Below are 13963 nucleotides of genomic sequence, written 5' to 3' on the forward strand. Positions count from 1 at the left end.
TTGGGATATGCTATGCCTGCCACCTGGGCTTCCCTCTCCCATTCCGTTCTCAGTATGCCACTAACACATCACACACTCACATACATCACACACTCACAGGACTTTGTACACACTGCTCCCTCTGACACATGCCCTTCTTTACCAGGATAACTCCTACTCACTTTTCTTTTCTTTCTTTCTTTTTAAGTTTTTATTTACATAATCTCTACACCCAACATGGGGTTCAAACTCACGACCCTGAGATCAAGCCTCCCATGTTCTTCCAACTGAGCCAGCCAGGCGTCCCCACCCCTGCCACTTACCTTTCAAGACACAGATAATAGGGCAGTTCCCTCCTTGCCCACCAATCACCCACGCTGACCCCAAGTTGGATTTTTCCCTTCTTTGCTCCCCCCACACGTGCTGTGCTCCCTTCAGGGACTGTACCTATTGCATGGACATTATCCCCACCAGGCTGTACATTCCTGAGGGTCTTGTCCTGAACTAATATGGTAGCCACTACCTACATGTGGCTATTTAAATTTAAATTTAAATTTAAAAATTCAGTTCCTCAGTGGCACTAGCCACATCCCAAGTGCCCAGTAGCCACATGTGCTAGGGGTTACTGTACTGGACAGCACAAATATAGGACATTTCCATCATCACAGACTTATTGGACAGCACTGGTCTAGGACAAAGACTCTGTGAGAGTCTAGGACCTTTGTCCTTTGTTATGTGTTGTCCCTCCCCATCTACATCCCCAAAGAGACTGGCAGTAGGACCTTTGAGAGCCGGATAGCCACTAGGCTTCTTGTCTTCAGGCCCTCACAGAAATGGGGAGGTAAGGAGCCAAAGTACCCCTCCACAGTCTGGATGGTGAGGTGCCGGGAAGTGGGAGAGGGCAGGGCAGGGATAGTCCAGTGAAGGGTGGAGGGGGGAACATCAGAAATATCTGGAGGAGGCATGAGGGGGTCCCAGGGGGCTCAAAAACTTGGTATACAGGTTGCACCAATCAATAAGTTAACCAATGCAAAGATACCTAAGATTTAGCTTGAAAAGAACTATTCATTCAAATCAACAAAATTTCAGGGTCATCTATGCTGTGCAATGCTCTGGACAGAGATGATTCAGACCATTGTCACCCTTGAGGCCTGGTGAGGAAGAAAGGTAATGACATGAAGGATCTCAGAGGATATGATCAAGGGCACGCTTTGTGAGGGATGGGTCTTTTAAGCTCATCTAACAACAGTGAGAAAACCAGAGATATTGGGGGGGGGGCACCTTTGCTGGGGGTGGGGCAGGGAGCAGGAAGGCACAGGTAAAATAGAGTCTGAAAATTACACACAGGCCTTTTCAGGGAACAGTGAGTGGGTGGTCAAAGTGTGGGCGAGGAACGAGGATTAGGAGATTGGTTGGGGCCATGCGGTGGAGGACCTCCAATGTCAAGACAAGGAGTTTGCTTTCGTTTCTGTAGGTGGCAGAGAACAGCTTACTGTGTGTCTGGCAGGAGGGAGGCATTTCATATGCATCTGTTAACAATTTCCCTGTGAGATTATTATTCCTATTTCACAGGTGGAAGACCAGGTTCTGAGGGGCTAGGTGACTTGCCAAAGGCAACACAGTCAAGTCTGTGACTGAGCCAGGATTTGAGTGCTAAAAGCTAAGCTTTGGGAAGACAAAACCAGCATGAAGTTGAAGGTGGGAGAATGGGGCGTGACTAAAGGCAGTCCAGCTTGGCCCACCAGGGAAGAAACCAAAGAGAAAGGAAGGAAGGAAGGAAGGAAGGAAGGAAGGAAGGGAGGAAGGAAGGAAGAGAAAAAGAAAAAAAAAATGCTGGAGCACCTGGGCACCTGGGTGGCTTAGTTGGTTATGTGTCTGACTCTTGCTTTTGGCTCAGGTCATGATCTCACAGTTTCATGAGTTTGAGCCCCGTGGCTGACTCTGCAGCACAAGAGCCTGCTTGGGATTCTCTCTCTCCCTCTCCCTGCCCCTCCCCACTTGCACTGTCTCTGTCTCCCTCAAAATAAATACATAAAACAAATTTTTTAAAAAAATGCTCATTGGATTTCATTCTGAAACCTCCGCATCTAAGCTCTTCCAACGCTCAGGTTGGGTCCTGGAGGCAGCATCAAATGGTTAGATGGCCCCAGCTGCTTCTCTCACTCAAATGTGCATATGAAGAAGAAAACAAAGGCCTCGGTCCAAGCTGCTAAAGAGTGGGGCCATACAAACCATTCCCTCTTAGGTGCTATTCCAGGCCATACAAACCATTCCCTCTTAGATGCTATTCCAGACTCTAAGAAAGCACCAAACATATTTACTGACTGCTGCTTCTGGGGACCCTGCTGACCCTAACCAAGAGCCAGTGCTCTGCCCCACTCCTACTGGGCTCTCCCAAGACCCAGGACATAACTTGTGGGGCTGGAAACATGTTCATTTCATAGGGAGGCAGTTTGGGGGGACTGGCCTAGAAATCAGGAACCCCCATCTTGACTTGCTGTGTGGCCTTGGAAAAGACCCTTCCCTTCTATGGACTTGTGTCCTCCCGTGTAAACTAAAGAGAATCTAGCTATTTGCTATCTAACAACATAAGTATATACACAAAAGAGCTCTTATGATGTATCCAGCCCCTGGCTTCCTGGCCCAGGTCACCTACCCCCCTACCCTCAAGGACAGAAACGTGGCCAGCCTTGGGCAGTGGGGAGGGCCCCAGGGCAAAGCCAGGCAGCCACAAGAAGGGTAAGCACAGATGGCACAAGAGCAGAAGGAAGTATCCCACCTGTGAAAGGAAGAGCAGGGAACTAACCTCCCCAAGCACCTACTCCATGCTGTCTGCTTGATATCCGTTACCGCCATGTCATCATCGCTACTCCATGTGGCAACGGCTTTATCACCTCAAGGTTTAAATCAAGAAAACTGAGACCCAGAGGGTGCTTCTCCTGAGTGTGCGCCCTCAGAAGGGAAAACCTCAGGACTGGAACTGGATCAACTCCAAAGCCCACACCCTTGCTGCTGTGGTCCATTAAGGAGCTGAGAGAGGGAAATCTCCCTCATCCCCACCTCCCACCCAACCAAAGCGTCTCACCCACCCAGTTGCCTGAGCTGCTACCCTTAGCTCCTCACCTCCCTGGGCTAAGGCTTCTCTCTCCAGGGGCTCCACCCTGGGGGAGGGGGCATAAGTAGGAGGCAGAGGCGGGAGGTGAGCACAAGGTCTTTTATGAGGCATCAAATATACATTCTTATATACAAGGAGGAAAAAAGACAATGCCTGAACCCCAGCTCCTCTCCATACAGCCCCTCCCACTGCTGCCCTCCCCCACCCCCAAGCCCCTGGGTCCCTGGACCTTTATACAGCCAGGGTCTGTCTGTCTGTACTGCAGCCCATGGTAGAGGGGGGAGAGGGAGGCAGGAGCTGAGAAAGGAGCTGGATGTGCGGGGCAAGAAGAGGAGCTGGGGCTTGTAAAAAATATATTTATAATAAATAAACAGGGCTGTAAAGGGGGCTGGAGAGGCAGCAGAGATTTTGACGGACAGAAGGACTCAGGCATCCTGGTTCCCAGCCCCTGCTCTGATGGCTTCAATCTGCCTCAGGAAGGACATCTTGGGCTTATGGTGGCCCTCTGGGAGCCTCTCTCCCCAGGGCTGATGCTGGGTGCCCTGCTCCAGCGAGGTGTATGTGGGCAAGATCTGTAAAGTGCATTGTCTTCAGTTGTAGGAGGGGTCGGTGTAAGGGAATGGGAGGGCATGCAATATGGGTGAGGGAGGGCAGTGCCCTTCTCATCCCAGACCTAAGCACCCCCCCCAAACCTGTCTGGACTTTTATCAGGGTAAGAACGTTGCTGTGAGAGGCAAGGTCCTGAAGCTGAAGCGGTCTGGGCTGGGGCCCACTGGAGAGAGGACAGAGGCTGGCTCTGGAGAGGAAGCACTGCCCATTTGGGGGCCAGCGTTAGTGGGGACCCACCAAGTGCACTGACAGCCCTGTTCCTCTGGCAGGTTGAGAGACACATGAAGGAGTTTAGTCAGGCCCTGAGGTCTGAGAGAGGGCTGAGTCAGCCGAGGTTTGGCCACAACTCTACAGAGCTCCCTCCTAGCCCCATGTGGCTAGAGGTGCTCTGGGGAAGCCTCCACCCTTTACTGCTCCTGACACCTGCCTGCCCTTCTCTACCAGCCAGAGCTGACGGGCGCTTACACTGGCCCAGAAGTCTGAGGCCACCTTGGGGATGGGGGTGGGATGGAGACAGGGAAAAGAGGAGGAGGATCTCCAAAAGGTCCTCACCACTCCCCAGAGCTTGAGAGCCCTGCATCCAGGCTTCGGGTGGCAAGGATCCTTCAATCTGGAAGGAAACCCCATGGCGACTGTTGAGGGTTAGAGGAGGGGTCCCGAGGCAGGGAAGAAGTGGGGAGGAGGACATCTTTATGTGTATATATATTTTGGAAAAACTGGGGAACCTCTTGTGGATTCCCCAGACCTCCCTGGGCCCCAGCTCACTCCCTCTGTTCATCAGACCACGGTGCTGATCCGGCTTGGCTTGGCCTTGGGGTTTGCACTGGGTGGGTTGGCTGTGCCAGGGGGCCCAGAGGCGTGCAGCGGGCCATGGGGGGAGGTGGGTGGCAGGGGTGAGTGTGGGGTATGGGGTGAGGGGGGGGGCAGGGGTGGGTAGGAAGGGTGGGGTGGAATGGGTGAGTGCGGTGACAAGGGTGACTGGGGGTGGTGAGGGTGGGAATAGGAGCCTCCTGGTGGCCGGGATCCAGGGCCCCCTGTGGCCCCTGCTGCTGGCATCATCTGTGGGTGGTGGCTGAAGATGAAGTGCTTGGGGCCCTGTTTGTGGGCCGGAGGGTGCTGGGGGGCAGGACTGTACAGGGGCAATGGGGATGTGGGCTGGTGCAGGGGGTGGCGGCCATGTGGAGCAAACTGAGGGTGTCCTCCAGCCCCCCGTCTAGGAGCCCTGCCTGGCCGGCCCAAAGTATAGTGCTGGGGGCCTGGGACTGGGCCATGGGCATGGAAGTGGCGGTGTGGCCCCACAGGTGGGGCTGAGGCGGGAGGTGGTGGAATGGAACCCAGCTGGGGCAGGGGCGGGGGCTGCTGAGGAGGTGGGGGGAGAGGGGGTTGCTGGGGTGGGAGGTAGGGTGGCGGGGCGGGGCCTGGTCCTTGGCAATACTGGGCATGCAGGGCCTGGAGCTTGGACTGCCCATCAGGCAGCACCCCCAGGCCACCGTGGCTGTGACCATGGTGGTGGTGGTGGTGGTGGTGGTGGGTGGAAGAAGCAGATGAAGAGGAGGCAGAAGCCTGGCCTGTTGGCGGTGGTGGCATCTGGAAGGGCCCCTTGCCCCGCTTGCTTCCAAACAGGGAGCCCAGGAAAGATGAGGAGTTGGAGACCGGTCTCTGGCTCTTGTACTCCTCTGGCGGCGGGGGTGGGGGCGGAGGTGGCATCCTCTGGTGAGGGCGTGGACTGCTAATAACAGACCCCTGGAAGCGGGGAGGGGGGAAAGTCAGGCCAGTCTAGACTTCCTAAACCCCCAACCCTAAACTCCACCCGGTCCCTGAGGGCTGGAACTGGGGAGACAGGAACCCCCATGGCGTAATGAAAACCAGTTTAATGGTCCTGTACTTGTACATGGAGCTCCCCAGCTTGCAGAGCTCCGCTGTCACATCCACTATCTCATCTGAGCCTCTGCTGGGAGAGGAAGAATTAGTAGTACCTCCTCCTCATCCCCATTTTGCAGGCAGGGAGAATGTTAGGCCCAGAGGCACAGAGTGACTTGCTCAGGCTCAAAGAGCAGGACTTGGAGGTGAGAGCTTCTCACAGTCCAACTCCAAGGGCATCTCAACTCAGAGTCGGCCCTGGGGTTGAGAGGGGCTAGGGAGAGTGGAAGACAGACTGAGAGACAGGCAGAGTGAGGACAGACAGAGTTGAGGACAGATGGAGAAAGTGGTTGGCTGGGAGAGGCAGCCTTGAGGTTCCCATCAAGGAAGAGGGGGAAGCATCAGGTCCCCTCCTCCTCTGGGGCTCCATGGCAGGGCAGGGTTCATGCAGAGGATGAGTGGGGCAGGAGCTGGCACTTACTTCGATGGTGCTGTCCAGCGATCCCACGCTGTTACGCCGCCCCCGCTTCCCTGCACCCACAAGCAAGGAGCCCAGCGTCAGAGCAGCAACCCCCCCTCCCCACCCTGCTGGGCTCCAGAGCTGGGCACCAGGCCTGGGCCCCTCCCGGGGACAGACACCCCTATTCCCTTTCCCCCGTTGAAGAGGGGAAGGTGGGGAGGAGGAGAGGTGGAGGAGGAGGAGTGAGAGGAGGAAAAGATGGCGAAGGAGGAGAGGTGGTGCTGGAGAGATAGAAGAGGAAAGAGAGGAGAGGTGGAGCAGTGAGAGAGAGAGAGAGGGGCTGACTGTGGCCCCACTTCACACTCCCTGGCCCAAACTCTGGGCTCCACCTGATCTGACCTGGCTCCCAGGCCCCCTGCGGCACAGTGCCCGGGGCTCTGGATAAAGGCCGGGTGTGTGCAGGTGTGGTGGGTGCAGGAGAGGCTGGCGGTCAGTGATAGGAGGCAGAGAGGACACCCGGTCCCACATCTCCCCAGCCAGGGCAGGGGCCCCAAAGACTTGCCTGCATCGGAGAGGTCTCGCAGAGAACTGCTGAGTGCGCCCCGTTTGAGCCCATCGCCTGCCCCATACGTGTCCTCCAGGCTGCTGCGGGCCAGCGTGCCATTCACTGAGTCTTTGGCCCCTCCGGGCTGTGAGGCATTAGGCCGCATCATACCTTTCTGCTTCTCTAGCTCCGCTGGGTGGTTGTGGGGGAGATGGGGAGAGAAGGTCAGGAACAGGAGTGAAAGGCCACTTGGTAATCCCAGCCCTCCAGCAACCTTCCCCATTCTTGCCTGTTCTGTCCCCAGGCTTTCTGCTTTGCCCCCTGGACAGATGGCACATTCCCCCAAAACCTCAGCTCCATCTCTGAAGCCCCCCCCCCCACGGCGCCCACCCTGTTTCACACCATCTCCTCTGGCTGGGTTTTCCCTCTGTCCCTCTCTGCCTGCTCCTCCTGCTCCTCTCCCCTTCCTCTCACCCTTCTTGCTCCCCCCTCCCCTGCCCACTCTCAGTCTGGTCTCCCAAACCACCCCTGCCCTTCAAAACAGAGCTTCACAGTGGTGGCTGGTCACAGCAGGGGCAGGAAGGCCCTTCTACTCTATGGCAAAGGGCAATCCTTCCAAAGTCGGCTCAGTTCTCAGCTATCTTGCTCCAGAGCAGAGGGCTCCAGGAAGGACAGGAGCAGGAAACCAACAGGAATGGAATCCTCTATTATATGTCAGCAGTCTGCTGGGAGCTATGTGTACTTGATCTCGCTTAATCTCACAACAGTTCAGAGGGAAGGATCATCATCCACATTTTTCAGAGGAAGAAACTGAGAATCCAAAAAGTCATAAAGCTGGCCCGGGGTCATACAGCTGGAAATGGGGGGGTGGGGAGCTGATATTCTGGAAGCAGGTCTGCCAGAGTCCAAAGCCTGTGCTCTCTAGCCTCCTTACAACGCCCCCCTTCACCTCCCTGAGGAGGTCATGGAGACTTTTGCCTGTTGCCTTCCCCTCATTTTGGTATGCTCACCCCTCTCTGAATGTCCCCTGGGTCTCAAGGATCTGGTGAACTGAAATGTGCGGACCTTGCTTTGCTGAGTGGAGCAGACCCTGGAACCGTGAAGGGCTCACTGAGCAGCTGTCAGCTGCCTCAGTTTCTCTCTCTGTGTCTGCCTATCTCTTTCTCCTCAACATCATGTTACTTAACTGTGACTGCTTAGCCTGGAGAAGAGAAAACTTGGAGGGCATTGAGTAAAATGAGACGTAATCACTCTTTTCCCATTATATATGCTTAAAACGACTTGGCGTGGCCTCTGGGGGCCAGAAGGATGGGTGATGGGGACTCAGCTCAGGAAATGGAAGGTGGGAAAAGGACAGGAAAGGGGAGGGGGGCTGGGAAGAGGGATCACCTTTTTTGGACAACTAGGATGTTCAGTGCCAGGGTCCTACTAACATGTAGGACATCTCTTCTACCTTGCCTCATTAAATCTCCACAACTCTGTAAGGATATTTCATCATCCCAATGTCATGTATGAAGAAACTGGGGGATCAGGGAGTCAGGCAACTCACCCCAGCTTACCTATATAATAAGTAGCATACCTGGGATCTGAAACTAGAGTCCTACCTCCAATACCCTGATGCTTCTCCCTGCTGCCTTTCAATAGAAGGAAGAGCTGGCTCCTAATCAGGGCTTGGAATAATTATCTGAAGTTCAGAGGTAACGAGCCCCTTGTCCCTGAAGGTATTCAAGCAGAAGCTGAAAAGTTCCTAGAATGGGGGTAGGAAGGTTGGACAAGCTAACCCTCAACTCTGAGATTCTCAGAGGACAGGATTCTTGGTGTCTGGGGGGATCATACCAGGAAAAGGGACAAGAGGTACAGCCGGGTACTTACACTCCACGCGGTATTTCTCCATCTCCTGCACCTCGGCAATGGACTCACGCAAGTCAGATGTGAAGCGCAGCCGGTCCTGGAGGCTGGGGGCATTGAAGATGATGAGGACTTTGCGCTCCCCACCAGGTACTGCAGACAGCAACTTGATCCCAAACTGGTAGTCTGGTGGGGGAAAGGGGAGGTCAGGCACCCCTGTCAGCACTGAAGCAAGGTGGCTCATACATGAATGAGTTTTTCTACTCTTCAACTCCAATCCAGCCTCTTCTCTGCTCAGCATCCTCAGTGGCTTCCCTTTTGCCCCCCAAGGTCCCCAAAATCTTGGCAGTCATGGCCCTGTTACTCCCTCTACTCCAGATAGAAAGGCAAACTGCACTCTGACTCTCTCCAACCCCTGCCTTCACACCTCTGCCTCTACTCACATTGTTTCTGTTGCCACCTGACAGAGCTCCTCTGGCTCAGTCCTTCAAAGCACAGCGTGATCACCATCTCTTTGGCCCACCAGAAAACGTACACACTGCGGTTCACTGCCAGACCCCCAGGGCACAGACCCAAATCATACTCCACCCTAGCCTACCCTGCATCCCGGGACCAAGTAGGTGCTTTGGAGACCTTAGTCCAGTTGTAAAGGACTCCAAAAACTGGAGGTTGGTATGGATGAAGGATGAACACGGGGGCCATGGCATAGACTTTGGGGATGCTGGGATCCAAGTAGGGACTCACATGAATTCTGGAAGAGCTGCATGTGCATTTCCACCAGAGGAAAGGACTGACGGAAGCTGTACGTCACCAAGATCTTCTTCTTCTGGAAAATTTTGGTGACCTTTGGCAGGGGGTGGGAAAAAGACAAGAGGCAGGGTTTGGGGTAGGGAATTTCCACATGACACCTATTTCTCATAGCCACCCTCCCCTCCCACCGCCACTGAAAGACATATACACACAAACACACATACCCACAAGTTGGGGAGAACTGAAGCTTGAGGAGCAGAACAGGAGAGATGGGAGAAAACGCAAGTTCCTGATGTAATGACGATGCGCAACGGACATTTGCGATTTTTATAGGAAGTAACCAAATGCTCCCCAGAAAGCCTGTTCTATCTAATACCTCACACAGACTCCCCGACCCTGCCCCTTTTTCTGAGCTTCCAGAGTGCTGCTTCAGTGCCTTTCACCACCAAGCTTTAGGTGAGCGCTCTGTGGGTGTGATCGCCCCCTGCTGGACCAGAAGCGCCAAGAAGAGTCTGACTGTCGTGTTTCTTGCCCACCTCGGTAGAACCCCGCAAACTGTGACAAATGCCAATGAACAAACGTCTAGAGTTAATGAGTCTTCCTCTCAATAGCCCAAGGTCTTTATCAAGTACTTGGGCACTCTGGATTCGACAACCAGAGGTTGTGAACACGTCAGACAGTCTACAAAGTGGTGTTTAAAAGCAAATTACTTGATTTCAGGATGGGTTATAGTGCATGGTTATGCAGAGCATTTTCTTAGTCCTTTGGACTGTGAGCTCCCGAAACATTTACACAGCACCCATGTGGGCCTGGCACTCCTCTGGGTTAGGCTATTCCACTTCTGACTTCTTAACTCCATCCTCATGACAACCTTATGAGATAGGGATTAACCCCACTTTACAGAGGAGGAAATTAAGGCTTAGTGAAGGCATTGGAGAGGCTTCATCTAAAGCAGCAATTCTTGGGGCGCCTGGGTGGCTCAGTCAGTTAAGCATCCGACTTCAGCTCAGGTCATGATCTCATGGCTCATGAGTTCGAGCCCCACGTCGGGCTCTGTGCTGACAGCTCAGAGCCTGGAGCCTGCTTCAGATTCTGTGTCTCCCTCTCTCTCTGCCCCTTCCCCCCCCTCAAAAAATGAATAAACATTAGAAAAAAATAAAGCAGCAATTCTCAACTAGGTGTGACTTGGAACCCCAGGGGACATCTAGCAATGACTGGAAACAGTTTTGGTTGAAGGAGTGCTACTGGCACCTAGCAGGTAGACACCAGGGATGATGCTAAATACACTCCAATGCACAGGCTAGTCCCCACAACAAAGAGTTATCCCTCCCCAAATGTCAATAGTGCTGAGATTGAGAGACCCTGTTCTAAAGAACTGAAGATCACGGGGATAAGGGGGGAAGACAGCTCACTGTCCTCAAATCACTGAAGAGCTGTCTCAGAGCAGGAGAACACTCATTCTCTGTGATCCCAAGGGCCCAGGGAAGATGATTGGAGGAACCCCATTGGGAAACAGATTCTGTCAATCAGAGCTGTCTAACCAGGAAACTGGCTGCCTTAAAGGAAGGCACCCTTCTGTCTCCACAGTCATGCAAGCAGGGGGCCATGCAGGAAGTTGGTTTCGGGTAAGAGATTGGACAAGAGACCCTGAAATTCTCTTGTACCAGCAGAGTCCTTAAGAGTCCCAGCTCTAAAAGATGCACGTCTACAAGGGTGATGAGCTTGGTTTTAAGCTTGAATCACTTCAAGCATCCTGACCACCTGAAGGTTTCAGAGGGACCCCAGGGTCACAGGTTTCCCCTCCTTTCAGCCCACACTCTGGGCTATTGAGGTGAAGAGGGACATTTCCTACCACTTCCCAGACTGTAAGCCTGTCAACTCCTCTGGTCCTCACATTTTCTCCCCCTGTGCAGCTGTCACTCCCTCCAAATGGATCCAAAAGGTAAAAGAGGGGCAGAGATGGCCTATGCCCTATCCAAGACTGCACACATCACATGGTAAAGCACGCCATCCACCACACCTCCACCCACCAGCGGTTAACATGGTTCACATAGACCCAGGGTGCAAGTTCACCACCGCATCCCCCCCCCCCCTGCCGCTCCATTTCCTCCCCTACAGTGCTCCTACCACGAGGAGATCGTTGAAGAGGAAGACTTCCCGCTGATGCAACCCTAGCCTCTGGGGGCGGTTTGGATCTGGCACCTCGTAGAGTTGACAGCAGCAAACCAGTCGACGGTGAGGAAGAGACAAGACCTAGATAGGCATGAAGAAATAGATGTCATCAAGGCTAGCCACACCAGCTTCAGGCCTCTGGCACCTTACCATCCAACCTCAAGAGGAAGTTTACTCTGACACAAGGAGTCTAAGCAACAAAGGCCTAGGCTTGCCTTTGTCCTTGGAGCTCTCTTCGTCTAGAATGCCTTTCTTGCCCAGCTTTATATTCCATTCTTCTTCCAAATCCCAGTTCTAGTCTTTTCTCTTCCAAGAAGGTGTTTCTGATTTCCCCGGACCAGAAGTGACCTCTCCATCCTTTATGCTCCCTCAGACTAACTCTAAGGCAGATGCACTGACACCCCCACTCCCAGCCTGTGAATACCTCTAAGGACAGAAACTATGTCTGATTCATATCTGTGTCCCTACTCTCCAAATGCCCGACTCTATGGAAAGGCATCTGTAAATGCTTGTTGACTAAAAGACTAGAGTGTGTTCTTGGTTTTGGTTATCAGTTTACTATTAGCTTGGCTCCTCACCTGGGATGGAGAGGCAAAACTGGGGGTGAGAAGGATGCCAATATTTATACAGCACCCACCACGTGCCTTGCAATGTGCTAGATGCATCCCCATAAGAGCATCTCACTCTGTACCACGCCCTGCTGAGGAATGCATTATCACCTACTCCATTCAGCTGGAGAGGGGAGTCTGGGGCTCAGAGTCAGGGGTACTGACTTACCTGCCATTCAGTGGCAGAAGCAGACCCAAACCCCGTCCCTCTGCAGCCTCTCCAGGCACTTACCGGTTTCTTGCCAACAATCATGCGCTCCACGGCCTGCACCTGGGACACATGGTCATCATTGGTCCGCAGTTCACGCCCCTGGATTCGCTGGTAGATGCCCACCAAGAGGTCTCGGGGGATGTCTTCACCGTTGTCAACCCCTGGGTAAGGGAGTAACACAGGGGCATATTGCACAAATGTGAGGAGTGGGTGGCAGGGGCTCCTCCAAATGCCCCACACCCAGGCATGAGTGCAAACAATGGCCGAGACTGGAGGGAGTGGGCACCCTCGGTCCCTTGGTCAGGACTGGACTGGAAAAGGTGTCCTTCACCAAGCAACTGGATAGCCAGTTGCTTTCTTTCCCATGGCAGGGATTTTTTTCTAAGCCACTCAGAGCACACTGTGATTAAAATAATCAGATACTTTCCCCCTTTCTAACTAGCAAAACTAACATTAAATGTTAGTAAGAGTGCAGGAAAGTGGGCATGTATATTAACAAAACTGTTTTGGGAAGGTAGTTTGGCAAAAGCCTAAATATTCCATGATTCTTCTTCTAGGAATCTGCCCTAAGGCATTACTCAGAAGTATGCGCACAGATGTGCGGACAAGTGCTACTTACAGGAAAAACCTTGAAACAACCTAAGTTCTCACAATAGAGGGACAGTTAAGTAAAGCTGAGTATATCCATTTAATAAAATAATTTACAGCTATTAAAAACTTGGTGTTTACAAAAGCATGTGAAAGTTCCTGTAGCGAGGTTACGTGGAAAGGGCAGGATAATAAAGAGCAGGAGAGAGAAGGAGGGAGAGTGGGAGGGAGGATTGATGAAATGAATGAATGAACGAATGACTAACAGCAGGATTCCAGAAGACAGATCCAGATGGCCTCTGATCTAACTCCCTCCTCCCAAGTCTATCATCCTTCTTCACTCCTGTCTGCTGAGTGAAACCCACTCACTCTTCCCTCCAAACCTTCTGCTAGAGAAAATGTTTTCTCCTTTGGAAATGCCACGCCTCCTCCCTGGACAGGTGCTAAAGGAACATGCTTCATCACACCGCCTTTTTACCTCAGCTGCCAGAGAGCTTAAGCCCATCTACTGTGCAAACCCTGCCGGTCAGCCAATTTGTCTCATCTGTTTGTTTTTCCTCATGTCTATTTCCCTCTTTCATTTCTGTTTAAATAATCCTAGCATATGTGCCATTTTTAGGAGGCTGCTCTTTGGTGAGAGCTAGGGTTTGACATCAATACAATAAACCAAGAAAAAAGGTCAAGGTGACACCTTCTACCTGGCATTCAAGGTCCTTGCATATTGATTCCAACTGACCTTCCCAACTGGATCATCCACCCCATCTTGATTGTTCTTCAAACAACTTTTCCTGCCTTTGTTATTCTTTTTTTTAATGTTTTTTGATGTTTGTTTATTTTTGAGGGGGGGGTTCAGAGAGAGAGGGAGACAGAGGATTGGAAGCAGGCTCTGCCCTGAGAGGGGAGAGCCCGATGTGGGGCTCAAATCCATGAGCTGGGAGATCATGACCTGAACTAAAGTCAGATGCTTAACCGACTGAGGCACTCAGGTGCCCCTGTGCCTTCGTTATTCTTACTACTAGGTAAGCCTCCTCTATTGCTATTCTGTCATATTAGCCATGCCTTCAAAGCCCACCTTAAAATGAAAATACTGCTTCCTCCAGGAAGTGTGTTGGAGGTGGGCTCTCCCTCCTCTGAGGTTTGACTGTGCTTTTGGCCTGACATCGTGGTTTGCTTTTTCTCTTGTGTTGGGTATCTGGTACTATATGTCAGTCTGTCCCAC

The 13963-nt window shown here is 52.7% G+C and overlaps 1 protein-coding gene across 5 annotated transcripts in view; it reads right to left on the minus strand.

Moving 5' to 3' along the window:
- Positions 1-3174: 3174 nt before the first annotated feature.
- Positions 3175-13963, minus strand: part of IQSEC2 (IQ motif and Sec7 domain ArfGEF 2) — a 78124-nt gene continuing 67335 nt past the window's right edge. For 4 of the 5 annotated variants that reach the window (XM_081793128.1, XM_081793129.1, XM_081793130.1 and 1 more), the window contains 7 exons: positions 12178-12317; positions 11293-11418; positions 9160-9259; positions 8440-8601; positions 6586-6759; positions 6045-6094; positions 3175-5446 (listed from right to left, as the gene is read on the minus strand). In XM_081793128.1, coding sequence (XP_081649254.1) covers positions 4481-5446; positions 6045-6094; positions 6586-6759; positions 8440-8601; positions 9160-9259; positions 11293-11418; positions 12178-12317 — 1718 coding nt within the window. In that variant the 3' untranslated portion in view covers positions 3175-4480. The remainder of the gene's footprint in view (positions 5447-6044; positions 6095-6585; positions 6760-8439; positions 8602-9159; positions 9260-11292; positions 11419-12177; positions 12318-13963) is intronic. The other variant, XM_081793132.1, reaches the window with a different exon arrangement.

The sequence above is a fragment of the Panthera onca genome, chromosome X, assembly GCF_046562875.1.
Source record: "Panthera onca isolate mPanOnc1 chromosome X, mPanOnc1 haplotype 2, whole genome shotgun sequence".
NCBI classification, from domain to species: domain Eukaryota; kingdom Metazoa; phylum Chordata; class Mammalia; order Carnivora; family Felidae; genus Panthera; species Panthera onca.